The sequence below is a fragment of the Suricata suricatta genome, chromosome 1 (assembly GCF_006229205.1).
Source record: "Suricata suricatta isolate VVHF042 chromosome 1, meerkat_22Aug2017_6uvM2_HiC, whole genome shotgun sequence".
NCBI classification, from domain to species: domain Eukaryota; kingdom Metazoa; phylum Chordata; class Mammalia; order Carnivora; family Herpestidae; genus Suricata; species Suricata suricatta.
In genome coordinates, this window is record NC_043700.1 from 134827293 (window position 1) to 134853366 (window position 26074).

The 26074-nt window shown below is 42.7% G+C and overlaps 1 protein-coding gene across 8 annotated transcripts in view; it reads right to left on the reverse strand.

Annotated features, from left to right (window-relative positions):
• SEPTIN11 (septin 11) overlaps positions 1-26074 on the reverse strand; it is an 87673-nt gene that overhangs the window by 1409 nt on the left and 60190 nt on the right. Inside the window, exons 4-11 of one of the 8 annotated variants that reach the window (XM_029944550.1) lie at positions 24896-25082; positions 21620-21781; positions 17347-17443; positions 15952-16120; positions 10289-10421; positions 8677-8864; positions 2660-2727; positions 2-691 (exon numbers count right to left, since the gene is read on the reverse strand). In XM_029944550.1, the coding sequence (XP_029800410.1) occupies positions 2703-2727; positions 8677-8864; positions 10289-10421; positions 15952-16120; positions 17347-17443; positions 21620-21781; positions 24896-25082 (961 nt within the window). In that variant the 3' untranslated portion in view covers positions 2-691; positions 2660-2702. Of the gene's footprint in view, position 1; positions 692-1166; positions 2728-4292; positions 5197-8676; positions 8865-10288; positions 10422-15951; positions 16121-17346; positions 17444-21619; positions 21782-24895; positions 25083-26074 lie in introns of those variants that run through there. The other 7 variants (XM_029944558.1, XM_029944545.1, XM_029944572.1 and 4 more) reach the window with 7 other exon arrangements.

Below are 26074 nucleotides of genomic sequence, written 5' to 3' on the forward strand. Positions count from 1 at the left end.
AAATAAAAACATTGCATCAATAGAACACTCCGAATAAAAAAACTGTAGCCATCTCTGTTCATGCAATATCAAATGTTAAAAAGAAAAAAAAGCAACCAAACCAAACCAAACCAAAAAACCCAACTCCAAAAATAACCCATACAACTAACAAAAGGAAGGAGAATGTTGCCCGGATCTTATGACCTGATTGATGGCTGAGGATCTTGATGGGGCTGTTCAGAATGTTGCTCATGGGACAGAGAGGTCTGGAGTTAACATGAGATCAGGTTTGTGGACCCTGGAGGTGGTGACCACCTCAGACTAGGGTATTGTCTTCAGTCCGTGAGTTCTCAGATCAGCAGCTTCAAGAATATGACAGCTAAGCAAGAGGATCCCAACACATGGCTATCTTGGGTCTTGGCCCAAGTTCTTTTTTCACTCAATTTCCTCTTAAGTACTATTAAGGATCATTGTTTTGGGTAGTGATGAGTCACCTTAGTAACCACTATGGGCAGTGGTTTGTAAACAGACATTGACAAATACAAACAACAATGCAATATTTGACCCAGACTTTAAAAGATTAGGAGGCGATGGTGGAAATGAGGTAACTCTTCCCCAACACGTGTGAACAGACAGCTCCTGCTCTTCTAATGCTCTATGTCCATTAGGAGAGAGTAGGGCTTGTCAACAGGATGGTTACATAAAGAAGAAGCTACAGAAGAGAAAAAAGAAAGATTCAGATTCAAATTTGGTTCTTAAAGTCTTAAAAAAAAAAGGGGGGGGGCTTTTCTACAACTGTGGAAGAACAGCAGTGTGTCAGTTACAGGGACAATTTCCTGGAGCTCAGCTGGGGGTGAGCAGCCCAGCAGCGCTGGCACCAGAGGCCAGGGAGAAGAGGAGACCGCTGCTGGGCCTGGAGGTGGTGGGGTGCCAGGGACACTCATCAGGACAGAAGAGGCTGGCGATGGGGGAGAAGGGGTAGCAGAGACATATGGGAAATACAGGATACCACATAGCAAGTTATCTCGGAGAAGCGGGAGCTGTGCAGATGGCAGCATTTGAAATCCACCAGACGAGGCAGGAAAGCATGAAACTCTTTCATCCCTACTTCTTTTATCCAACATAATAACCATGTGTACATATGCATACCAAACACTGGCTAAAAAGAACTCACAAAAGAGCACACATTGTTTGGGTAAAAATATATTTTCCCCCACTTGGCACTAGTGATATATGCATAGGTTACCTGTCCACCACTCTCCTACCTTAACAGACACCAAATTACTGAGCATGTTTGCTAAGTGACTACTACTTTCTTACTTGAAAAAATGATATACTTCATATTGATACAATTATTTTAGGTTTTAAAAAGACGAGTGTCTAACATGCAGCTTACATATATGACAATTCTGCATTAACACTGAAAGTAGATTACACAACACTTCTTTAGAAACACATTGGTTATTTTCAAACAGCAAAATGACAATGTTCTACAACTATAGTTTAAGGCATATCAGCATATTTTAAAATTAAGAATAGACAATGTTCTAATGCTGTTCACAGCTTTTCAATTTATTTAAAAAATTCCCTTCATACCTACATACAATCTCGACTTTGTAGGTCATAATTTCCACTAAAGAGTCCTCACATATGTATCCTGTTAATGGAACCAAGATTTCTGGAAGCTGAGACTTGACGATTTCAGACACTTGCAAATGGCAAAGCAAAGGGATCTGAAAGGACGGTTTGGAAGGACCACACAGAGACAGTATGACATGGGTTGATAACAGCTGAAACCCAGATTCAACAGTCTATATGTGACACACTAATGGATATGTCAAGAAAGTGAAGAAACCCAGTCCATTTGTTTGAGGTGCACAAGGTATGAAGACTAAGTGTTACTGCTGGTGAGATTCCAAAGCAGAGAAAGAAGATAATAAGGAACCTGTGCTCAGTGGTTAAATGTTCCCCTGGTTGAGATGCCCTTTCTGGACAAAACTTTGACCAGTTATGAAGGAACCTAGGTTGGGAGAACATAGTCTCTAACTGCTAGGAAGTTCCCAAAATGCTTTTCTGTTACATTTTACTGCCCATACAACTGTTATGAGTATCTAAACTCCAGAAGCAATGGCCATTTTGGTTGAACAAAAGATATGGGGTGAGACCAGCTAGATCTGTCTGGCAAAAAAAACAAAAACACAAACAAAAAAAAAGGTGTGTTCACTGCCAGCAGTTAGCATGAGGGAAAGACCATTAAACCAAGATCATCAAAAAATTAAGCAGTCATAAAAGCAGCTTAGCATAAAAAATATTTTTCTCTTGATTTTCTCCAATGGAAGGTGATAGTTTCTTATTCTAGCTTTATTTACATAGTCAGAACCAAGGACCCTCTAATATTCAGTGATGTCCACAATGCTGGGTAGAACAGGCTACGAACAATAATTTCTGACTTCCATATTGGTATCAAGAAAAAGCTGAACTTATTATTTCTTGTGGAAAAGGTACAAATGTGGTTATTCTATTTAGTTGGGGGTTTTTTTTTGTAAGCAAAAGCTACTCTAACCATTACCTCCCTATACCTCCCTCCAAAAAAGGAAAAGAAAAAATCCACCTATCCCATTTGTTTCTCTAATTTTAAAAAGTCAGAAAGATCTCAAAGTTTTCTTACTACTGTACTTACATGCAAAGGCGAAAGCACATCCAATTAGATTTGAGGGTATCATTTATTCCGTGCAGAGCCAAGGACTACTGTGAAAAAAGGCACAGATACAGAAAGAAGAGAAGGGCAGCAATAACAAACCAAACAGGGCCGGGGAGTGAGAGCAGAATAGAGTTCAGAAGCAACATGTTAAAAAAAAAAAAAAAAAAGCTTCTAGAACCTTCTTTTGACTTTTTATTCCCTGACTCTCCATATGATTCATTTTGTCATGAAAATTTTCATGGGAGGGGGAAAAAATCAACAATTCTGGAATCAAAAAGTCAGCTGGATGCCTTTCGCTGCTAGGCTCACTTTTGGAAAGGTTTCAGTGATGCATTAAAAATGGTAATTTTAAGATGACCATTTTTGGAATTTACAGATGTATTTTCTGTTACAAGGCACAAAAAATGCTCACACAAGCAGCAATTGGAACAAGCATACAGCACAGGTATTCAAGCTTTTGTCTGGTGCACAGCGTATGAGCAAATTTAGCCATGGTTAGAATCAGCATGCCATCTAGTATTTGGCCGCTCCACACCTAGCTTTGGACTAGAAACATTAAAGAAAACAAAACAAAAACAAAATCAAAAACTAAAACATTAGTCCAGTAGCCGCTGAATCAGTCTTTATACCACCATTGCTGATTCTAGTTTGCAGTTTCTAGCCCAGGTTAGTTTGGGCTTCAGTGAAACTGAATTTTTACTTTTCCTACTTAAGCCTAACTCAGTTCATGAAAGACCATAACTTCTTTCCCCTAAAAGTATGATTGAGAATGATGAGAAGGAAAAAAAAGAAACTTTTAGGAATTGACTAGGGACATTAAAAAAAAAAAAAGCTGGGGGAGTGTTAGGGGAGTGTCTTCTATCCTATTTGCCTAATGTTCGACTAGCGAAGGCTGGAAGGAACACAGAGCTGGAGCATCAGGTTTATGAGAAAGAGGACCTTCAAGTAGGGAATGGTAGATGAATCAGAAGTTGGGCAGATCCTGTTGGTGGGGGGGGCAGGGGGAGGGGAGGGGGGAAACATCCAGAAGACAAAGGGATAAGCCTCATGAACAGAAACAAATTGGTATGTGTGGTCTGTGTGGTGGCCTGATTCTCACTGACAGGGTGATGGGCTGGGACACAGAGCAGGCGGAGCCGGTCACGGTAAGGGAGTGAGGAAACTCCTTCAAGACAACTGGATTTGGAAGACCAGCTACTCTGGTTCTCCTTCACGTTATCAACAAACATGGAAAGGAGACCAAGCACAGAAGCTAGATGTGCAAGTGAATGTCTACCTTCCTCACTCATGGCTTTGTGTTACATTTCTTCCCATTTCTTCTTTTTATATTTTATTTTTTTATTTTTGAGAAAAAGAGACTGTGTGCAAGCAGGTGGAGGGGCAGAGAGAAAAGGGGACAGAGGATCTGAAGTGGACTCTGTGGTGACAGCAGAGGGCCCGATGCAGGACTCAAACTCATGAACCATGAGACTGTGACCTGAGCCAAAGTGAAATGCTTGACTGACTGAGCCACCCAGGCGCACACCTCCCATTCCTACCTTAAATGGATGAGGTCCCCTCATAGTTTGTGCTGCAGATGATACACAGTTTATAACAAATTTTCTATTTTAAGTATTTCTGAAATTTTTCTCCTCATGATTATTGACAAGTATCATTAGAAGTACAGATATCCTAGAATCGGCCATTGGCCGCAGAAGGCATGAAAGAGTGCTCATTGTAAGTGGAAGGAAGGTTGTGGGAAGCCCATCACCCTTAGTAGAGGATTCTACTAGTAGGCAATGTTATATGACCTGACCTTGGAGATCACTAACTGTGAGAGGGTCAGTTGTGCTGATAAGAGACATCAGCAGTCTTCTCATTACAGTCCAACTTGTCCAGGATTTGAGAGAGAAGGGTTCAGACATATTTTTAAAGCCGTAAGAGGGGACGGTATGAAGAGACCCACAACACGGGTCAAACAAAATTATAATAATGAATATCCATGCAAATGTAGAAGTCCTAAAAAGCTGGCCCACCATTCTGCCTATGTATGAAGCTACCTTGGTTGGGAAGAGGCAGAGTGAGTTCAGGCCTTCTGCTATCATGGAGATGAGAAATCAAGAAAAGCCAAGTTGTTGTCATGGCTATTCAAGGTTATGGCTCAGCGGCTGAGGCGGTGAGTTCTCCTGACAGACGTACACGGAGCCATCGGCTCTCTGTCCCTCGGTCCAAAGCAACATAACAAGCAACAGGCATGCTTCCTGCTGCCGCTCTGAACAGGCATAAAAGGCAAATCATTTACTTTCCAGAAACAAAGTCCAGCTGCACATAGCTTTTGGTATTATTCTCTTGTTCTATCATTTTCCACTATCCAACAACATTCAGCAAAATGAGTTAATAGTTACTGGTGTCTGGGGAGGGGTAAAAAAATAAAATAAAAAAACAAAAGGACACAGATGGCAGAGATACAATATTACTGCAAAAGCAGGTGAATGCGGGACCATCCTTGGCTTGCCAGGCTTTATGTGAAGCTTGCACTGCAAGTTAAAAACAAAACAAAAAAGTTAGAAATAATAATAAATAAAAAAGAAAGGAAAAATTAGGAGCGCCAGCACCAGCATTCAGTGATGGTGAATGCTCATGCAATGATTATGGAATCAACAGAAATTAAAACCACAAATTTGAGTAAGCTATTCTACACAACAAGCAAAAGCAAAATTTTAATCTGAATCAACACATGGTTAGTTTCCATTTGCATGTAATTTATGAGTGACTTCTTGAAACCACTACACTTTATAGTGGAAGGATTTGCTATTTGATTTTCATTTTCTCAACATAAAACATGGTCTTTTAGGTTTGGTCATCACATCAGTACTGAATAGGAGCAACACCTTCCCATTTCTGAGTGGCTGGAGTCAGAGAATAAATCTACAATAATGTCTTCAAATGATGAATTTGGGGGCTGGGATACAGGAGTGGGGGACATGCCAGTATTAATCTATTCGGACTGGGAAAGCAGGACGAGCGCTGTGTGGCTCCAGCTGCGGCAGGTGCCAGGAGCCTCCCCCGCATTTAGGCGCAATGCAACGCCAAACCCGAGATCCGCACGTCTAAGTTTAGGCAAGTGTGAAACATGCAACTTCATTCCGTAGCAAGAATAAAAAAAAAAAGGTGTGTTTTTTGTTTTTTGTTTTTAAAGATGAGTAGATGACTGTATTAACCGTGGTTATCAGATGCCAGGTACAGTTTTAAAATGATGGATTTTAAAACTTCCTTTTAGGATGGATGAAACGTCACCACCAACGCCCACTGGCGATTGTGCAAAGTTTTCAGAAAAGAACGCTGTCCACTGAACAACTTACCCTCGGGTACTCACACCACTGCGGCGGAGCCGCAAGCAAGGGCAGTGCCTTGGTGGCCAGAGAGGGCAGGAGGTGGGCTCCGGCTAATGGCAGTGCCAGGGTTAGCTCTACTTTGTAATCTTAGGAAAGGTTATCTGCTCTCATGCCACTACAGCTCAAGTAGAAGCATAAAGCCTTACCTACGTTAAAAAGGGAGCGTGTCATTAGAATGGAAAAAACAGAATTTAAAACTATTAGAAAAATTAAGTTAATTTCCAAGGTGGAAGCATAGCAGGTGAATAAATCAGCATCTCTTTCATAAAACGTTCTCCCTGAAACAAAGCCAGCCCCAAAGTGCCAGCCCCAAAGTGGCACATAGGTTGACTCCAGCTACACAAGGAGGCAAGAGTCTCCCATTTATTTTCAAAGAGCTGCTCCGGCTACCCCGGTGACTGTCTGTCTGCGGTCCTCTCTAACCTGCACTCTCCCCTGGCTGGAAGGGTGGGGGATGGGGATGTACACCTCAGGCCTCCAGCTGGAGTTGTTTTCTGTGTTCAAATGGGAAAGTTGTAGAAAAGGTTAAGAATCTACCAAAAAATATGTGCCATCATCAGGTACAAAACCTGGTCACTAGTGCACACCAAATTAAGTCTAATTCTATTAATGATACACGAGAATGTATAAATAAGGCTAAAATAGAATTTACACATACTTCATGTAAACTTGAAAAGCATTATACATCGCCAAGGCCCAAGGTTGGGGTGAAAATAAACTAAAATGATCAAAAGAGCAAGGAAAAAGCCTCCCTACACTGGGAAGTCTGTTACTGGATAGACCTGTTGTTAATGGAGGCACAGTATGGATCCGCTCGTGGAACTTGTGTTGCTTAAAGGCACATCCAGCGTATGGGAAATATCCTTGGAACACTGCTGGTCTTTTATAAACATTTTTAGTTTTGAAACATGTACCTTTATGCACATTAGTGCTTAAGGGTAAGAAAAACTTGACTTTGGGTTTCCTAAACTGTGAGTCAGCAGCTTTTCATTTCATCCATGCCTATAGATTGGGCACTACACACACACACACACACACACACACACACACACCCTTACATTTGTCTCGGGGTAGTTAGGATCAATAAGGGTATAGTGCTAAATGACTTTCATTTCATCTCTGAATCTCTGCATGGGTAATGGCACCATGAGACTCTGAACTGGATTATAATCTAGGCAATTGTTACTCTCAGAATCTACCCAGCATAACTGAAGTTTCAGCCCTTGGGAGGCCTCGAACACTTGGGTCTGCACCAACCCCACAGAAATCACACCACATCTATACCAACTACTTTCTATTGCTTAGAAAATGTGCTAACTTCTTTGCTCTCTTGACACGTTTTCTGCTGTCTCAGAGCTTGGAAAGTCAAAGTCTATAAGGTAGAATTTAAAACTCTCTCCGTGTGTCACTGCAGCGGTCCATTGTGCTTTCTGCCACAGGCAGCATAACGAGGCTCCACAGGGGTGACTCTGCATGTTCACCAAGACTAAGAGGACAGTACCACTGTGCTCAGTCCTCCCTATGATGGGTCTCATCTCAATTACTGTGCAGGTTCAATCCCATCTGCTGTCTTTGTTAAGATTTAATTCCTTGCCTACCCAAGTACCAACATTTTTATTGTTTACTTGTCTGCTTTTCCCCTAGAATCCTGGCATCAAAGGATAAAGAGCAAGAACCCTGAAACACATTCTGAGCTGCCTTATCGCTGCCCTAAGAGCACTGCGTGTTAAGCAGACCAAGGAGGGCAGTGTCCGTGGGTTGGCCATCTAGCCGCCACGGAAGTTTTCCTAGAAGGTATCGTACTGACCACTGTGCTTGTCAGTCCAGTAGCGATTGTCATAAAACTGTACTCTCTAGTCATTAAGGTGCTTTGACATGGAACTTCAAATCATGAGAGAACTTCAAGGCAAGCCCAAGTCTCCTACTGGATTCAGGCAGCCTCTACTGGCATATTACAGGAAGTCAGAATCTGACCCTTTGGCACATTAAATCAAGGCCATATTTTTTTTTAATTTTGGGTGGATTTTTTTTTTTTTTTTTTTTTTTTTTGGTCTGGAGATAAGTGTGTTTTGAGGATTAATGAGGGTGTCTGAACTGGAAGGGTATTTTGATCCCATTTCCACAATAAACAATTCACCATCTTATTGAATTTAAGGGAAAACTCGTGGCCACAAGCAGTTCGTCCCAATCTTCCATTTGGGAAAGGAGACTTTCAGTGACTGGCTTATCAAGCCTCACAACACAGAATAGAAGAATTTTAACAATCATCATTTTAGGACGCCCTTTATCAAGAGTCATGAGGACTGTCTCCAAGGAGCAGTGAAGAGAAAGAGACTGTCTTCTCAAGAGTCCTAGTGTTGGTGCAGAAGATGCCACTGGAGACAGCGGGTTCCTCCAGCCCTGATTGCTTGGTCATATGGTCAAGTTTTAGAAATTAATATTTGTGTACCCTTTACAAATACTTTAAAAACCTGTGTCATCTTCCCTGAACTGTAGAGAAAAGACTTGCATTTATCTCTCTGGTAACAGACCAGTTTCCAGTCTGTAAATGGGAAAAGCAGAAACATGCAAGAGGAATCAATGGTTAGAGGGCCCCGATGCCTGGGGAGGACACCCGCTTACTTTTTCTTATCCTTGTCTTTCTTGGTTTGCTGGGCCCCAGACTGCTGGGCCTGCGACTGCAGGAGCTGAGCCGCTGCCTTCTTCTTCTGGAAGTTGTTTACCTCCTCCTCCAGCTCCTTCTTTTTATCTTCCACTTTCTTCTTCTCTTCCTGGTGTGTCCGCTTCAGGAGGTCAAACTTCTCATGGAGCTGGAGAGCAGAAGAGGAGGCCAAGCTTGGTGAGGGGAGTGGCAAGTGACTGCTAAACAGCTCCTGGATCTGCCCAAGCCCCAAAGTGCCCTGTGCTCCTGCACGTGCTTCAGTCCCAGGGGGGGCGGGGGGGGGGAGTGGGGGGCACCGTCCGGGCTCCTAGGGGAGCCAGGCTGAGAGGGCCCAGGTCACTCCTTGGGGCCCTATGAGCCTTTGAGATGTGGGCCCCGTGGCACTCATTAACAGGAATCCTATTTATTCTTACCGATAATAAAATACATATTCATTGTAAAAAGAAAGCATAAGGAAAAAAATAAAAATTATCCATGCTCCTAACAGAATTCACCCAAGTGGTAAGGATAGTTCCTTATTTCTGGTCCTTTTTCAAAATGTATAATATACATTTACTTAGCGGCATACACAGTGACCACAAATGACGTATGCTGTTCAAATAATAAGAATATGTTGGGAGATTTCTAGCAAATTTCTTGACAAATCAAATTTAGAAAATTATCACAAGGCAGAGACAAAAGCAAGGCGGGAGGAGGGAGGGAAGAAAGAAAGAATGAAGGAAATAACTCTTTCTAGATTTGTATCCAACATCCACTTGGTATTTATAACCAAAGGCTCAACTTTCCTTTCTCTGCAGCAAAACTATACTAAGTGCTTAGATATTTAAATAACTCTAAATCTCATAGCCTTTATAAATCAGACAAAAGAGAATGAAGAAATTATTTTCAGACAATTTGGAAATGAATATGGCTATAGGTCAAGCACTTGAAATATTCATTATCTACCATCAGAGACAAACAGATTATTCTCTCTCCCTCCCTCTCTCACCCTTTCTCTCTCTCTAGGATAAGTGTTATGTAGACATCCATGTAACGTTCTAGGAAGCAGTTAATCTGGCCTGGTCATGGCAATGACATGCGTCACAGGACACCGGAGCAGGGAGTGCATGCCCCCAGAGGAAGATGCATATACAGATATGGTGTATAGAGACCACTACCCATCAAGGGCCTATCCGCTGTTTCACTCACTGAGTTGGCTCACAGACTAAGACAAGAAGAGTAAAAATAGTCCCAGAATCCCAAATCTTATGTTGCAAGACTTACAAATAAAGGAGATATTGAGCTACAGAGAACATGAGACCATGCCTGAAGTCCTAAGGTCTAGTGTTGGTTTCAGCTCTGCTACTTACTAAGTATGTGACTGCATAACTCATTTAACCTTTATGGCTCTCAGTTTTATCATCTGTAAAATGGGAATAATACCTGACCTGCTGCTCTTTCCATGTAAGCTGCTCATGTGATAAAATATCGGTAGAAAGTACTTAGGAGAGCATGAAGTTGTATACAATGTGAAGGATTAACAACACACCTCACTTATTTTTTCTCTCACTTGAAGGAGGACAGATAGCTTACCTCTTTCTCTGCCTCCTTAAGTTCAGCTTCTTTCTCCTTCACTCTCATAACAAACATTTGCCTCATTTCTTCTTCTTTCTTCTGAAGTTCTCCCAGAAATTCATTTCTTTTTGCTTCGTACGTCTCCTGAAGACTGTTCAAAAGCCACAAACCAAGGACAGTGTTCTTAAGTTGAATGGCAAATTTCAGCTCATATAATTTCTACTCATCGCTTCCAAAACATAGGTCACGCTGCCACTTCCCGTGTCAAAGGACACGTAAAATGGCACACCATCTTCTGAGTTATGTAGTGACCAGAAAGACAAGCACATGAAGAACCAAAGATGAGTCCATAAGCACAATTTGGCACTACAGGGATGTCTTACTGGCCAAGCGTGTCCTATCTGTTCACAGGGGAAAGCCTGGGTTGGACTGGCTGGTATCTTCCAGATCAGCAAACAAGTAAACTCCAAGATGACAGAACTTCGGAAGATGAAAGTAGTGGTGTAGGGAGAGAATGCAAAGGCACTGGGGCCACACACACCAGGGTTTGGATTCTGGCCACAGCAACACACTGACTGATCTTGGGACGGGCACAGTCCCCACGCCTCCGTGTTTCCTGTAAGACGCGGCTACCCTGGCACGTACCTTCTAGGGATAGGATTATGGGGATTAGGTGGGGGCAAAGTGAGTAAAGCATTCAATATACCATCAGTGATTGGCAAATACTACCCTTCTGCCACTCACCTGCCTCCAGGCCCCAATTCAGAAAACAGCCTCAGTGAACCATCTAGAGACAATAGTATATCTAAGGGTATTATAGAAAACGACTACTTTTTGAGTTATATCACCAACTGAAATTGGAGCTGGGAGTTTATTTTTATCTTAAACCCCATCCTCTGACTCTCTACAGAACTTTGAGGCCAATATTTTAAGTTGAATGCCAGATTCGGCTTTATCTCTAAGTCAGAACAAATACAGTGGCAGAAAAATTGCTTTTGGTAACACAACTTAAGAAAACATACCCCCAAACCTACACCTACACAGAGAGACGTGCTGATATTTGATTAGGCGCGGTGTCCAGTTCTCCCTTGCGGTTCCCCCAGAACAAGACCCGTTACAGTACCACGAGTCTGCAGATTATCCACCTCTATCCACGGGCTGAATTCATCCAAAGTGCTGACTCCAAATCGGACAGCACCTGTGGATAACCCCAGGCACCAGGCGGAGCCACCTCCCAACACCCACATTGGTCCTTTGAGAGGGAGAAAAAGGACATTCAGGTGGTAGGAGCAAGCACGCATGTAGTGAAACAATTAGAAAGTGTCTTCATCAGGATTGCTTATACTTCTGTAATCCACACTTTTATTGGTTGATTAAAAACAAGTTCTCTTGTTTAAAAATAAGAATGTCCTCACTAACCTATTCCTGAACAATCAAGCACTTTGGGTTTCCAGAGGTATATTTAGCTTTCACTTATGAAACAAAAACAATTTGGGCCAATGTTGACAGTGGCTAATATTAATATCAATATTTGGACTTGAGATTTAAGATCTATAACCACAGAGATATAGAAATGTATTGACAGAACTGATTCATGAATTTGATTTTGCTTGTTAGCATCTAATAACCTCTTTACTACCAGTATTTAAATCAGAACCACTGAAGGCAGAAGATGACCTCTCCCTCCTATAAAATTTGGGGGGAAACTCTTTTTTATTCTATGATAATGAACAGATCTCCCTTTTCAAGGGAAAGGAGAATGAGTACAGGCACTTCAGTTCAGACTTCATTCTGGTAATTCACACAGCGTAACTCTCTCTGTGTTACAGTCTTCTGGAACTACCTAGTGAAGGGCATGCTGGAGAATAACATATCAGTGTTATGAAGCAATTTACACACAAGAATTCGATCCTTGCAAACACCCAATAAGGTGGGTAATACTATCTACCTCCCACTTCATAGATGAAGAAACTTGGATACAAATGTTTAGTAATCTGTCCAGGTCACACAATGAAAAAGTAACAGCTGGGATTTGCACCACGCCACCAAGCTGAGAGAGGAACAGTACACAGTGCACTGCACAGAGGTCTGCATGTCCCCCCCACAAAAAATGGGTCTCATGGACCTGAAAACTTTGTGACCTCTTTAGAGAATGGTGGTAATTAAACCCTTTTTGTGACCTGACAGAGTCAGGGGAAGGGGGCACTCTGAGATAAGGAATGTGCATGTTGGACAGGGATTGTTGGGGAAAGAGCAAAGGAGTCTCAGGAGAAAAGAATCAGGAAAAAAATCAGTCCAGATCAGTCCAGAGGACTACATCCTCTCCCTTCTCCAGATGCCAGCTGGAAAGGGGCTGAGATCTGAGGGAGGGGGCCCTGGGTCCAGAGAAGGCACGCTGCTCTGGTTGGGCTGAAGACTGCAGGGCAGCAAGTGGGAAGATGGTCACAGGAGAAAGCAAGCTGGGTAGGTAAGTAGACAGATAGATACACAGATTCTGCCAGAGGACAACAAAGACGCAACTCTACATGGAGGCAGGTTAAGGACACAACCAAGGACACACTCAGCTTTACTGGCTCCGATGTACTTCCAAGGCTTTCACACAACCTGTTACTGTGCTCGTCCAGCTCCTGGCTTTGTTTCATGCTGTATGAAACATTCAGGTGATGGCTGCCCCTTACTAGCCTTGGCTTTAGAGATTACTCTGTGCTTCATAAACACAAGAGGAGCTCGGAGGACAAAGAGGGGACACTGGGTGCTCACCGGAAGGCTGGACTCCACTGTACACCCACAAGGAAATCCTCTGCTTTGAGAATATACGTATACTCCTCCCAGCTCACCCAAAATTCATATGGAAAACAATTTAAGAGCATCTGGGAATGATGACTTTCAAGATGAAATTTTGGGAAACCACTCAAATCAGCTACAGCTTTTGCTTCTCCTTAATTGTGGCAGCCTTCATGCAGGGTCCCCTCACTGCACCTTCAGTGTGGTCCCAGGCTCACAGACGTCCTGGGGGTGCTGGAAATGCCTCAGAGGGAAAGCTTGAGACATCCACAAAATGTTGCGACTGCCAACATCAGAGAACTGCTTGTGGTCCCTTCCAGGATTTATTATGGCTTCAGACTCACATTTAGGCCTTTCATCCATTTTGAGTTTATTTTTATGTATGATGTGAAAAAGTGGTCTGGTTTCATTCTTTTGGATGTAGCTGCCTAGATTTCCCAACACAATTTATTGAAAAGACTGTCTTTTCCCTACTGTATATTCTTGCCTCCTTTGTCATAGATTCTGACCACACAAGGGTGAGTTTATTTCTATGATCTCTGACCTGTTCCACTGATCTATGGGTCTATCTTTGTGCCAGCACCACACTGTTTCAATTACTAACACTTTGTAGTATATCTTGCTACTGGGATTATGATACCTCCAGCTTTGTTCTTCTTTCTAGATATGTCTTCTCAGGCAAGGGACATGAAAGCAAAAATAAACTATTTGGAGTACATCAAAATAAAAAGCTTTTGCGCAGCAAAGAAAATCAACAAAATGACAAGGTAACCTACTAAATGGGAGAAAATATTTGCAAATGAAATAGTTGATAAGGGGCTAATATCCAAAACATATAAAGAACTTATACAACTTGACAACAACAACAAAAATCCAACTGAAAAAGGGCAGAGGACCTGAATAGACATTTTTCCAAAGAAGACAACCAGATAGCCAACAGACACATGAAAAGATGCTCAGTGTCACTCATCAGGGAAATACCAATCAAAACCACAACGAGATATCACCTTATGCTTTTCAAAATGGCTAGTATCAAAAAGACAAGAAATAACAAGTGGTGGTGAGGACATGGAGAAAAGGGAACCCTCACACACTGTTGGTGGGAATGTAAACTAGTGCAATCACTGTGGAGAACAGTATGGAGGTTCCTCAAACAATTAAAAATAGAAATACCATGTCATCTAGCAATTCTACTATTGAATACTTACCCAGAGAAAATAACAGTATTAATTTGAAAAGATATATGTACCTTATATTTACTGTAGCATTATTTACAACAGCCAAGATAGGGAAGGAACCCAAGTGCCCATTGAGAAATGGGTGGGTAAAGAAAAGGTGGCATGTATACACTGTGGAATATTACTCAGCTACAAAAAAAAAAATGAGATACTGCTATTTGTGACAACATGGATGGACTGAGAGAATATTATGCTAAGTGAAAGACAAATACCATATGATTTCACTTTTATGTGAAATCTAAAAAACAAAATAAATGAACAAAGTAACAAACAAACAAAACCAGACCCTTCAATATAAAGAACAAACTGGTGGTTGCCAGAGGGCAAGTGGGTCAGGGGAATGGGTGTAATAGGTAAAGAGGATTACGGGGTACAAATGTCCAGGTACACAATAAGTAAGTCATGGAGATGAAAAGTACAGCATAAGGAATGTAGTCAATGATATTGTAATAATGTTGTCTGGGGAGAGACGGTGACCACTGAGGAACGTGCAGAATTACTGAATCACTGTGTTGTACACCTGAAATAGCGTATGTTAAGTACACCTCAATAAAAAAAATATAGTGAGAAGTAAAAACAAAACAAAACAAAAGGAAACCTTAGGCCAGAAAAAAATGGAACAAATAGGACATGGAAGATGTATGAATAAAGCATATTCTCTACAAGTCAAAAGGCCTGGATGACATCTGCCACCCTCCTGAAGTCCCTGAAGTGAGAGAGGCCAGAGCAGTAGGCTGGGCCCAGCGTGGCCAGGCCTTCAAGAGCCCTGCTGGACCTGCCCAGCAACACCTGCTCCTGGTGGGCTGTGACCCTGGGCTTGCAGGAGGTATTTTAATTTAAATGCCGAAAGCAGAGATAGCAGAAGAGGAAACAGTCTTTACCAAGGAACTGCGGCCCCTAATTGTGCCCGGGCACACCTCACATCACCTCAACCGAAATCTCCATTAAGACCCAGTGTGGGCCCAGCCTGGAAAAGCAATCGCCTCCCGGGCCCACAGGTGGCGGCCCTGCCTTCCCTCACCACTCTGTGGCCAAGGTACTCGGCCCCTGCTGCCCCTCCCCTGCGCCTAGGTTCTGACAGCACCTGGGACTTTGCTGGCCACTAATTCTGCATTAATTCTCCCCTTCACATTTTGCTGCTTCATCTCCATCTATAGATGATGTGGGAAAACCCACAGGAAACTTTCTACAAATTATTCCCTTTCTCCCTCATTAGTTGTTAGCATTGTACTGAAACACGGAGATCTGATGATAGCCCTGGGGAGGGAAACCTGGCTGGCAACTGTACAAACTGTACTGAGCAGCCTGGACCACTGTAAATGTCTGGACCAGGCTCTGTGCCTCTGTGAGTGTAATGACTAAGAGCAGGGGTTCAAAACTTACCCCATCACTTCCTACTTGTAGGACTTTGGGTAGGTTGCTTAACTTTCAGTGCCTTAGTTTCTGTAAAGTGAGGATGATAATGACATCAGCTACGTGGCTTAGTTGAGATAACACCAATAACGTGGTGATCACAACACCTGGCAATTACGCTTACTAACGTGTCCCCGCCAGGTCACTCCATCACTGCCATCTCAATCCAACAGGCATTTCGGTGATGCACCAACACACCGTTCAAGCCACTGTCTGGGAAACAGCTGACTGCTAGGTGCCTCATACCTGAAGGGCTTGCTGTCAGGGTCAGTGTCCTTGAACCCCATCTCCTCAAGCTTACAGCGCCGATACAGTTCATAATGGCGGGTGTGAGTCTGTTCTCGCAAATCTTCCATGTTCACGCGGATCAGCATCTCCCGAAGTTTCACAAAATCACAGTGGTTTTCATTCTCAACTGTTAAGAGATGGGAAGGTAGGAGCGGCCATCAGCAATAACATCCCTGAAAACCTGAAGTGACACTTTCAAGAAGTTATCACCATCGCTCCTGAAATCTCAAAGCCGTGTAAAGACCCTTCACTGGATTCGCCTTACACTGCCAATGGGGACAAGATTTTTGACAATGCAGACCATAATATTGATGACAACAGTGATTGTAGAGTGACTGCTCAGGGCAGGGCACTGTGAGAGGAACTTTATAAATATTGTCTTTACCCTTCAGAACAATTCTAATTCTTTCAAGTAGGCATTGTGACTCTCGCCTTGGAGATGTAGAAGCAAGGCTTTGATAAGGAAGCTGACTTCCTGAGTACTGGTAGCAGAGTCTACATTCAAGCACAACATCTGGTTGTCAAGCCAGGTCTATTTCCATGACTCCATGCCCCCTGGAAGTGTACAAGGCAGGTTTTACATACCACTTCCTGTAATTTCATCAGCACTATGAAAAAAGCTTTATTAGAGAGAAATAGGTAAGATTCATAAAAATTGTAATTTTCTTAGTGATCTGAAAGGTACAATTACTTCTCACAAATTTACTGATTTTATTCAGAACAAAACAAAAGGAGGACTAATAGTTCTTAAACTAAAGAAGAAATTTTCTATAGCTATCCTACTTAACCTATAGCATTGGACGTCTTCCCTCAAAACACACAAAGGCAGGTGACAGGGTCCTTGCCAAACAAAGTGACATATGGGAAGCTTCTTCAGGCCAGAGACTGAGGTCATGTACCCCAGCACCAAACAGGTCATAATTCTCAGATAGTCACTGAACCAACACTTAATTGGAAGACAAGTTTTCCAAAGATAACAGAGAAACAAGTGTCTTCTTGTTTACAAGAAACCTTTAGCAGCTTTCTTATACTTTGCTGATGAAACTGGTATGAAAGTGGTTGAAACTTCTAGGGAAGAGCTCTTGTCACCAGGAATTTATACTCAAGCCAACGTTCTCAAGGGGCTGCCTTACCGGCAGTAGGGCCCTGTGGTCATTTCTCTCCACCGTCTACCTACTTGGTCACAGGGTCTTGCTTCCTCACATCACAACTGCTGTGTGTACATCCCTCCCCTTATCCTAGGGTTGAGGACCTTCCCCCAAACCTGCCCCAACAGAGCAGAGAAGGAAGAAGTGGGGACAGTCACGACAGGGGTTAAATGCAGAGAACCCCTTCCCGCTAACGTGCACATACCCTGCACCACACCCCAGGGGTACTGCCTGGCCTTGGCCATCTTGTTGCCGATCTTCACCTCTTCAGTGCTGCCAACCACGGCAAATGGGAGATGGACCTGAGGAGCAACACAAGGACAGAGTTGTTACCTTCTCTGGGTCCTGCCCAGCCTGGTTCTCCACCACGCCTAGGCTCCGCCCCTTCTGCCAGCCTCACTTAGCTGGGGGAGACAAGGGGGGGGCAGGTAGGAGAGGGAGGAAACTCTGCAGGTCAGTGGGGGTGGGCTTCGTGTACCCACCCCTCCCACGACCACATATCGATTCTATGGTATGAGCTAGACTCAAAGGAAACCGTAGGTGTCTTTGCAACCACACAGGAAGCTGCAGACACATGCTGTCCAACTATAGCCACTAATATATGTGGCCACTGAGCACCTGAAATGGGGCTTGTGGGATTAAGAAACTGAATTTTAGTTTTTATTTACTTGTTTCTTTTTTGTTCAAGTATAGTTATTTATTTTGAGAGAGAGAGAGAGACAGCGCAAGTAAGACAGGGGCAGAGAGAGTGGGGGAGAGAGAATCCCTAGCAGGCCCTGCACTGACAGCACCAAGCCCAATGTGGGGTTCGAACTCTCAAACTGTGAGATCATGACCTAAGCTGAAATTAAGAGTTGGAGGCTTAGCCAACTGAGCCACACAGATGCCCCAATTTTATTTACTTTTAATTAATTTACATTTAAATTTAAAAATAAAATGTAATATATTTTCCATTAAATAAAACTGTATTGTTTTGGAACTGTACTTCATTTTGCTTTAAACTTAAATCTTACCCAACCCCCCCCCCCAAAAAAACTAGCTTGCTCAATGCAGATACAAACATTAGAGGAAAATTATCTTTTTGGTACTTATTTCCTATTGAAAAATTTTCAAGTGTGTCAGGAGTAATTTGGGCATGCTTCCAAAGGGATATGCTGTAACTGTAAAATATACATTGGATATCAAACACTTACAATGACAATATCTCATTAATTTTTATATTGATTGCATACTGAAATTATGTTCTTTTAAGTATATTCAGTTAAATAAGTTTTTAATTAATTTCACATTTCTTTTTGCTTTTTTTTAATGTGACTACTAGGAAATGTTAAAATTGTTTGTGTGATTCATATTATATTACTATTAAATAGTATTACTTTACAGTTGACCATTGCACGAGACTCAAGTCAGAACTGCACTTTAGCCCCAATTATTGGCCCAAGCCTTACAACCCAGACTTCTCTCAAGCAAAGGTGGTGTTCAGACAACTATTTCACATTGGTTTATTTGGTAGCTATGGCTATATTCTGGGAGAGGGGGGTGGTTGGGATAGTAATTCCATCTTTTATTTACGAGGATGTAAGAAGATCTGAAATGGTTGTTCTGAGAATTCTCATCTCAGTTCCTTGATGCACTGCTCGCCTACTGCAGGTAAGCTGAGAAAGATAAGATGTTTTGCAGCCAAATCCTCTCACACAGGGGACACACCTCTCAGCCCAGGCTGCCCAAGTGGTATTTCATCTGATGCTCAAGCTATTTTCTATTTTCTGCTTCCTCTCACTCTTTAGGAAGGAAAGAAAGCATATTCCTTTCACAGGCTCTAAGTCTCCCTGAAGTTGGGGAGCCACAGGACCCTTCTGGCCAACCTTCCGCTGTAATGACCAAGGAAAGAGTTTTCTCCACTCACACTGAGTGACAAAAGCAACTGCCAATGAAATCTGTTTTCCACATATCATATGGGATTTCATCACCAGGAACTGTTGGCAAGGAAGAGACTTAAGCAGGCTCCAAGCTCCGAGCTGTCAGCGCAGAGCCTGATGTGGGGCTCCAACCCGTGAACTGCGAGATCATGACCTGAGCCAAAGTCAGATGCTTAACCAATTGAGCCATATAGATGTCCCCATGGGTATTTTCTTTCCAAGATATTTAACACAAATTTAGTTGCATGACTACCCAAAATGATTTAAAAGGATGGAGAGAGAAATAAAGAGAAAATCAGACAATATTCACACGTGTTATTTCTTGAATCCTACACTGACACCCCAAACTGCAGTTCTACAGCAGAATAAACCAGCGTTATCCCAGCCCAGGCTGTGATGATGCTGTAAAACAGGCAAACTGCTCTGCTGGCACTGAAGCCGAGCTGCCTGAGTTCAAATCCTCCCTGCACGGCCGATGGCTGGGCCACGTGTGGTGCCAGGCTGCAGTTTCCTCACATGCAAGTTAGGGTTAATAACCTACCTTTGGGATTGGTGTGAGGACTAGATGTAAATAAAGCCTCACAGAGTGGCTGATGCACAGTAATGCTCCATAAATGTCAAAAATGTCCGATGCTATGATTATTAGGAAGCTCTCAGTGCCCATAACCAGAGAATTTTAGATGTGGAAGAGACCTCACACATTGTCCATTTCAAGCCTGCTTCTGCAGTACCTAAGTGAGCTGATATACGGGATCTGTTGTCCACCCCCTTGTGACAGGAACTCGCTCCTTCCACAGGGTGCTTGCTGTGCTTGGGGCACCGATGGCCAAATGTTCACTTCTCGCCGGGCCCAAACCCCTCACTACCCTTCAGTTTGTCTTCTGAATGAGAACAGTTACCCTCCCTCATGACGACCTTCCTTTCTTCCCAGGAAGAATCTGCTCTCCAGTTTCCAGGAATTCCAGAGCCTTCACTATCCTGGCCACAGAAGCGAGACAACCAGAACAGGTCATACAACTCCAAGTGTGACCAGACTAGAGCAGAGTGGAGACGGACGATCTCTGGGCTAATGGGCTCTTATGTTTTCAGTTTATACCGAGAGCCCCAGACAAGGGAGAAGTTACATTTGCTTCCAAAGTCTTAGTCATATTGGGAATAATTTAAGGAAGAAATTCCTCCATAAACGATAACAATGCTATATAGAAAACTCCATATGCCAAATTGAAGAAACAAGAAGCAATTTTGTGAAATATCTCTGTTCTCCTAAATTATGATAGCACACAACACAAAGCTGGGACCAAGGTTGAAATTTCAGTGCTGCTTTGACCAAGTCATTTAATTCTCTAGATGAGCTTCAGTCTGAGTCCCCTATGTGAAATGTCCAGAATAGGCAAATCTATAAAGACAAGAAAGTAGAGGAGTGGCTGCCAAGGGCTGGGATGGTTAGAGCCTCGACAGCTAAAAGGTACACGATTTCTTTCTCGGGTGATGAAAAGGCTCTAAAATTGATGGCGGCAATGGTTGCACAACTCTGTGAATATACTAAAAACCACTGAATCACATGCTTTAAAACAGGCAAATTGTACAGTACATCAATTATATCTCAATAAGGCTGTTAAAAAACAAAGTGTGTATTTAGGGCATTTAATAATGTCTTCATTAGACACTTTTCATGATCAGATCTAAGAAAAGAAGAACACAGCTTAACCTACCACAATTTAAAAATCTAGACTGACTGCTGCTGCCGCCAGCATACTTTTGAATCAATTTTTAGCACGTATCTGGGGGAAGGCAACTTATTTAATAGCTCCTAATTATATTTCAGAAGCTAACCTACAATTTTAAGAATTCCAAAAGTCATCAATGGTCATCTAACATGTGCAAAGGATGCTAGTTTTACACAAGTTACGCATTCCCAAATGAAAGAAATAATGTACAGGAATGGTGGCCAGAAAGGAGCCATGGCTGTGAGGTGCAAGAAGAGGCAGAGGGGAAGATTCAGGTATCAGCAGGCAGCATGGAGGACATGGACCTCATTCCATAGGGGCACTCAGAATTGCTGAAGTTTTACTCAGTTCTCTCCTGACCACCCTGCCTGTGATGTGGAGAAATTATACCCTCAACTGCCAGTTGACCTAATGATTCAGGAAACAGTAAGGGAAACAGAATGGAGGAAAAGGCAGGAACCCATCACAGAAGCAAAAGTAAGGTGGGTAGAGATATTTCTGCCAACAATGGCAGAAACAAGCTGAGATCTAGTTCCTTCAAGCTGCTGTGTGTGAGATGGTGCTGGGCTGGCATTCCCTTCCCAAGAGATCTGCTGCAGAAATCCTGCCTGTTGGAGCGGGAAGGAAACCAGACATTGGCTTGTCTACCGTTCTCACTGATAGACGGAGACGCTGAGGAGCAGGGTGGTTAAGTGACCTGCCATCGCCGCAGAGCTAGATAACGCTAAAGAATCCAATTCTGGGCCCAGTGTCCCGGTCATTCTACACTGCTGATACCGAGAAAAGCCTTCTGGACAATTTCTGGTAGGTTCTTCCTAACTTGAGGACTTACACTCATTGTTGCATTAATCTCTGCCACCGTTTCTTCATCTGTGGGGAACTGATATATCTGGACTCCATTGCTGACTAGTTCACTCATGATCTTGCTCTTGAATTTGTGTAATTCATTTTTGGCAATCGTGTCAGCTTTTGCAATTATTGGAATGATGTTCACCTATAAAACAAACACATCCATTTTTTACACAATTCCAATAGAAGAAAAATAAGACGAATGAAACATAATAAATAAGAAAAGTTGTAAAACTTCACTTAAAAATAGATATTGAAAATAAGGCTTTCTTTCCAGAGGCAAAATCAAGAAGATATGGGATAATCTTTCCTTTTGGGGGGGGGAGGAGAATAATCTTTTAGCTCCATCTGTGAGCACTTTTACTTCCTCCCATCCGGCACTGAGAGCATACTTGTAATTTCCTCTTCTTAGCTACTTCATTTTTTTTTTTTTAACAGAGTAGAAGGAAGTGTTACTCTATGACAAATAGCGATAACAAAGAAGCCTATTCTTTGAATAACCAACCACTACTTTGAGACCTCTCCCAGCTACTTTAGAAGCTTGACTATTCCGTGTTCCTCACAGTGTAATAGCAAAGATTGTGTTACAATAGTGGAATATTCATCTCTATGCAGGATAACGTCATTTCTTTTCTTCTAATAACTACTTGGAGAACCTATGTATCAACCAGAACAAAAACGGCTGCACCTACTTTTAAAATTTTCAAAATCACACCCACTAATTCTTTTGAAAAATCAGCTTCTTTCACATTACTTCTTCATGTCAGAATGAGACCTAACGCCAAAGTCTCCCTTTCAGAGCACTGGCTAGGAGAAGGCAGAGTTTGACAACAGTGGCAGAAAGCCCAGCCTGAGAGCTGAGGACACCCTCAAGCTCAAGCCTCAAACCCCAAAGTGGGTCATTCTCCCAACTTTGCCCAGCACTGCCCACACAGCACATTTTTAAAAATTCATTTTTTAAGATTAACTTTCTTCCTCTCCCTGGTAGCCACAGAGGTTTCAGTCTGACACTACCAACATCCGATACCTGTGGCCATACTCTCCTCCCAGCTCAGGGGAAAGGGGGACAGACTCAGGGAGAAAGCTCCACTAGCAAGGGAAGAGGGGGTCTTCAGGGAGGTTTTCCTGCTCAGGTCTGCATTCCTTTGCTTCTTTTATTCCAAGAGCCAAATCAAAACCCCTGATAGACCACAGTGAGGAGACATGTGGATACCTATTCTTCACCTCTGCCTCCACCCACTCCCACCTCATCATGACTGGGCTCATCCAGCAGGAGAAACTCTAATGGTGGGGATGTGTCTGGGTCAGGGCCTGAGGAACAAGACACTTCCCCGCTGTTCTTGCTGGTTATCTTCTGGACACACTTAGTATTCCATGAATATTACACAGACAAAACGGCAGGGGCTCACACTTTCTTAGCCAATTTCATCAGAGTAGACAGACGCACCAAGCGATTTAGATTTAAAACCTCATTTTCCTCAAGTGGCAGGTGCTTGGAAATCGTTTCTGAAATTATCATATGTTTATGATATATATACTTAAATGCCCTAACTCTTTACTTCACTAGGATAAACAAATCTTTACAAGTACCATTTTCAGATGCTATTCAGCAGTATCGATTCTTCAAAAGCAGTTTAATCTGTTTCCAGGGACTTTTTTTTACAGCTGTGTTTATTTGCCTTATTTTCTTTCCCTTTTTAAAGCAACTCTACTAAGCATAACCCTATTGCTGAATATTGGCAGGGCTTGGTCTACAAACGTGGCACCACCTCCGTCTCCGTCTCTGCCCCTCTCCAGCCCTGTTCTAAGAACACGGCAGCAGACGAAGCCGGTCTCAGGGCCCAGAGCCCTCCACTGCTTGCCCGTGGCTCACAGTTGCTGAAACAAATGCAATGAAAAGGATTCCATTTATTGTCCCAAGAGTCCTCCAGCTGCAACAGTCCCTTCCCACTACTAGACCATTTTTCTGTAAACCATGGTGTCTGTGCATGCTGGAAGCCCAAGGAACCTGGCTCTGTGTGAGCCTCTACAGCCCATTCAGCAGCCAGTTCAGACAGAGGCCTTGGGGACAGCTGGTCATCTGACCATTATATTCCTCTGGAGAGAAAGCATCTTTTAAACAGCATTGTTTGTACAAAAAATAACACCCAGCAAAACCCGCTAAAGATGACACGACTTTTTATTGAACTCCAAAGGAGATTTAAAAAAATACTACAGCTTCTTTTTCAGGTTGTTTTCCTGGTCATTTGCTTCTTCATTTCAGAATATACTGCCTTCCATTTATTTCAAAATGAAAATCAAATTAATTGTAAGGTAGATCACTTAATGTTATCCAGCTTATCAGTATCTTTCTTCAAATGTTGTGAAAGGGAGAGGTTATTAATGTGAGAAACCAGGGGTCAAACGGAAACCACTTTTTGAAAACATGAGTGCAACTTAGTTTTAAATCTAAGAAGCCGGACCGTCCTTATCACATAAGGAAAAATATTAACACCTTTATTTCCCTCCACTCAAAACTTCATATTGAAGCCAAACCTTTAAAAACTTTTAAAACAGAAATTTAAAGAAGTTTTAAGAAAGTAAGCAAATTGTGACTTTACATTTCAATCTCCCTAAATTTAACCCTTCCTATGACCATTTAGATGTCTCCGCTATATAATTCCCCAACCTTCATCAGAGCATCCGCTGGTGCTAATTTAAGAACTAAAAATACTTGGTAAAGAGCTCCATGGTTTTATTTGTTTGTTTTATTTTGTTTAGCCTAACATCCAGAGGTTTTGAAGCATTTTTCTCACATTGCTAAACCCTATTGTTCTGTAAACCAGAAAAGACAATTACGGGGTTGGAGGAAGGGGGAGGGAGGAATAGGCAAGAGCGCGGAGGCATGTGGGGACAGGAAAGCCACTCTGTATGCTACCATGAGACAGGTCTTTGTAGGTTTGTCCCAGCTCCCGGGCTGCACACCACTAAGAGGAACAACGGACTCTGGGTGATTATGATGTGTCAGCACAGATGCGTTGACTGTACAACCCATCAATGGTGCCCATCAGGTGGGGGTGTTGATGTGGGGACAGGGGTGTACAGGAATCTCTGTATGTTCCTCTGAATTTTGCTGTGAACCTAAAACTGCTACGATAAACAGTCTTGTAAAACAAAACAAAACAGCCCTAATTATGTTAAAAGAAGAAAATAAATCAGAGCCTTCAGATAAAGGTGATCCAAAAGGCAAGTGGATAGTCACCAGAGTGGCAGTGAGTACCTTGCTGTCCAGCTTTTTCATGGTGACGAGGTCCAGAGACTTCAGTGAATGGCCAGTAGGGGCGATGAAGTAGAGGCAGGCGTGGATCCTGGTGTCGTGGTAGTTGAAGAGAGAACGTTTGATCTTCAATTCCTCTTGCAAGTAGGCCTCAAATTGAGCATCGATATATTCCACTATTGGCTTATAGCTAGAATGCAGAAGCATGTTTTTATTAACCACATCTTCAAATCAGCATATTTCTAGTCTTGAACCTCTCGTGCAGTTCTGTGCAGGCAGTCAAGTCTTCAATGGTTCCCTCTCCTAAGAGCTGAAGTCCCAGTTGCTTACCTGGACATCCCAGGCCTTCCAGCATCTGGTCCCTGAACATCCCTCCAGCTCCTCCCCCGTACTCCCTCCCTGGCTCACCGTTTCTGTCCTGGTCACACCCCGCTGCGTGGAGCAGCCTCGCACATGGAGCTCTCATCTGCCTCCAAGCCCGGTTCACGCTAGCTCCCCTGCTCAGAACAGTCTCCTTCCTAGTATTCTCCTAGCTAACATTCGTCCTTTAAAACAGAGAGTATAAATATGTGAACCATGCTGTCACTTCCAATGGAGAACATTACTTTGTGGCATTCTTTCCTGCTGGGCCGAAATGGGAGTCTCAAAATCTGTCTCAGTAAAGTGATTTTGACAGCCTACCAACTGACTGGCTTTGGTGCACAAAAGGAAAGTGGTCTGTAATTTCAGGGTATGGCATCACCTAGTGGGAGGTCTTCCCCGGTCCTCTGTCCCATTCCCCCAGAACTGAGGGCCTCTCTGTGCTCTCATCTAGCCCTGAGCTCATGGGCCATTACAAACTTGAAGATTATTTCCAACTCTGAACTTCTATGATTTGAAGGTAAACTTTGTAACCCTTTCTTCTCACCAAATCATAATCCAAATCAGTTTTGAATAATTATGTATCCTATTAACAGATCATCATCATTAATAACATATTGGGAATATGCATTCAATAAACCATATGTTCTCCAAGGACTAAGCAGTACATTAGGTAGGTCACTGTGGAAAAGCTATAAACTTTCAGGTCTCCAGGAGAAGCCAGTGTTAGCAGCAGTGAGACTGGGTCACTAGGAACACAATGGGTTAATTCTCCCAAATTTATTACATGCTGAGGAATGACTTATGCTTTAAGAAAAATGA